Source organism: Oxyura jamaicensis, unplaced genomic scaffold (assembly GCF_011077185.1).
Source record: "Oxyura jamaicensis isolate SHBP4307 breed ruddy duck unplaced genomic scaffold, BPBGC_Ojam_1.0 oxyUn_random_OJ67355, whole genome shotgun sequence".
Lineage (NCBI taxonomy): Eukaryota > Metazoa > Chordata > Aves > Anseriformes > Anatidae > Oxyura > Oxyura jamaicensis.
Genome location: NW_023308489.1, coordinates 1 through 2,645, shown reverse-complemented (window position 1 = coordinate 2,645; position 2,645 = coordinate 1). Strand labels below are relative to the sequence as shown.

Here is a 2,645-nt window from a genome sequence, read left to right as displayed (position 1 = left end):
GCCCTCCCCTCCCCCCCCAGGTGCGTTACCCCGACCGCATCACGCTGATCCGGGGCAACCACGAGAGCCGGCAGATCACGCAGGTCTACGGCTTCTACGACGAGTGCCTGCGCAAGTACGGCTCCGTCACCGTCTGGCGCTACTGCACCGAGATCTTCGACTACCTCAGCCTCTCCGCCATCATCGACGGCAAGGTGCGGCACGCCGGCGGCACGCCAAGGTCATGGGATGGCTGGGAGGGGGTCCCGGGTCGAAGGCTGGGGGTCCTCAGGGTCCGTCTTCCAGTTTTGATGCTGAAATTTGGTGTTAGGAGGGGTTAGAAGAGGTTAAGTACATGCTAAGGACACATTGGTACATGTTAAGAACATGCTAAGGGCATGCTAAGGTCATGGGAGGGTTGGGAGGGGGTCCTGTGTCGAAGGGTGGGGGCCCTTGGGGTCCTTCTTCCAGTTTTGATGCTGAAATTTGGTGTTAGGAGGGGTTAAGGACATGCTAAGGACACATTAATACATGTTAAGAACATGATAACACATGTTAATGACATGCTAACACATGCTAAGGGCATGCTAAGGTCATGGGAGAGCCAGGAGGGGGTCCTGTGTCGAAGGCTGGGGGTCCTCGGGGTCCTTCTTCCAGTTTTGATGCCGAAATTTGGTGTTAGGAGGGGTTAGAAGAGGATAAGCACATCCTAAGGACACATTGGCACATGTTAAGAACATGGTAATGACATGCTAAGGTCATGGGATGGCCACGAGGGGGTCCTGGGTGGAAGGCTGGGGGCCCTCGGGGTCCGTCTTCCAGTTTTGATGCCGAGATTTGGTGTTAGGAGAGGTTAGAAGAGGCTAAGAACGTGCTAAGGACACATTGGTACATGTTAAGAACATGCTAAGGGCATGCTAAGGTCATGGGAGGGTTGGGCGGGGGTCCCGGGTCGAAGGCTGGGGGCCCTCGGGGTCCTTCTTCCAGTTTTGATGCCGAGATTTGGTGTTAGGAGGGGTTAGAAGAGGCTAAGAACGTGCTAAGGACACATTGGTACATGTTAAGAACATGCTAAGGACATGCTAATGACATGAGAAGGTCACGGGATGGCCAAGAGGGGGTCCCGGCTCGAAGGCTGGGGGCTCTCAGGGTCCTTCTTCCAGATTTGATGCTGAAATTTGGTGTTAGGAGGGGTTAAGGACATGCTAAGGACACATTAGCACATGTTAAGAACGTGCTGACACATGGTAATGACATGCTAACACATGCTAAGGGCATGCTAAGGTCATGGGAGGGCCGGGAGGGGGTCCTGGGTCGAAGGCTGAGGGCCCTCGGGGTCCTTCTTCCAGTTTTGATGCCGAGATTTGGTGTTAGGAGGGGTTAGAAGAGGTTAAGCACATGCTAAGGACACATTGGTACATGTTAAGAACATGCTAATGACATGCTAAGGTCATGGGATGGCTGGGAGGGGGTCCTGTGTCGAAGGGTGGGGGCCCTCGGGGTCCTTCTTCCAGTTTTGATGCCGAAATTTGGTGTTAGGAGGGGTTAAGGACATGCTAAGGACACATTGGCACATACTAAGAACATGCTAAGGACATGCCAACACGTTAGCGACACGTCAACGTGCTGGGGGAGGTCTGAGTAAGGCACCAAGCTCCGTTTCTTGGCCCTTTTCGGTCTTTTTTTGGGGGGTAATTTCTGCCAAAATTCCGTGCGAGCGTGTGCGAAGCGTGAGCCAGGACACGCTAAGGACACGCTAAGGACATGGGATGGCATAGAACATGCTAAGAACACGTTGGGAGGTGCCCCAACGCGCCGAGGACCCTCCAAGAGCTCGTACGGGCACGGCGGGGGCCGCCCCAGGACGCCCCCCCCCCGGCCCCACGCGGCGGGCGGGGGCCACGCGAAGGCCACGCGAAGGCCACGCTAAGGCCACGCGTGTCCCCGCAGATCTTCTGCGTGCACGGCGGCCTCTCGCCCTCCATCCAGACCCTGGACCAGATCCGCACCATCGACCGCAAGCAGGAGGTGCCCCACGACGGCCCCATGTGCGACCTGCTCTGGTCCGACCCCGAAGGTGGGCCCCGCACACGCGTGTCCTCGCGTGTCCTCGCGTGTCGGGACGTGGCGCGGCCTCCCCTGGGGTCCCGCGAGGCGTGGAGGGGCGTGGGGGCGGCCGGTGGGGGGCCCTCTCCCCCCCCCCCACGGCCACACGTGACCGGGCACGCGCCTGACGTGGTGTGACACGCGTGTGACACGTGTGTGGCCACGCGTGACGCACGTCCGGCCCACGCGGCTTTTGCCCGACCTTCCCCAAATCCACGCTGCCCCCCCCCCCCCCCACGTGACCCCCCCACGTGCCACAGCCACATGTGTGCGTCCCCCGGTCCCCGCCACGCGTCCCCATGTCCCCCAGGTCCGTGTCCCCCCAGCCCCGCGTCCCCCCGGCCCCGCCACGCGCCCTGGCCCTGCCATGAGTCCCCCCGCCCCCTGCCACGCACCCCCCAGCCACGCGCCCCCCGTCACGTGTCCCCCGTGTGCCCCCCGTCCCCCCCACGCACCCCCCAGCCCCTTGTCCCCCCGTCCCCGCCACGCGTCCCCCGTGTCCCCTGGCCCCCGTCACGCGTGTCCTGGCCCCCGCCACGCATCCCCCGGCCTCCCCCCAC

At 61.4% G+C, this 2,645-nt stretch overlaps 1 protein-coding gene across 1 annotated transcript; it reads left to right on the top strand.

Annotated features, from left to right (window-relative positions):
• Window positions 1–11: 11 nt before the first annotated feature.
• LOC118159118 (serine/threonine-protein phosphatase 4 catalytic subunit-like) lies at window positions 12–2,158 on the top strand (the record flags this gene model as incomplete). The annotated part of the gene is made up of 2 exons (XM_035313745.1): window positions 12–194; window positions 1,930–2,158. Coding segments are annotated over 2 exons (412 nt in total), but the record flags the coding sequence as incomplete, so codon positions are not given.
• Window positions 2,159–2,645: the final 487 nt, after the last annotated feature.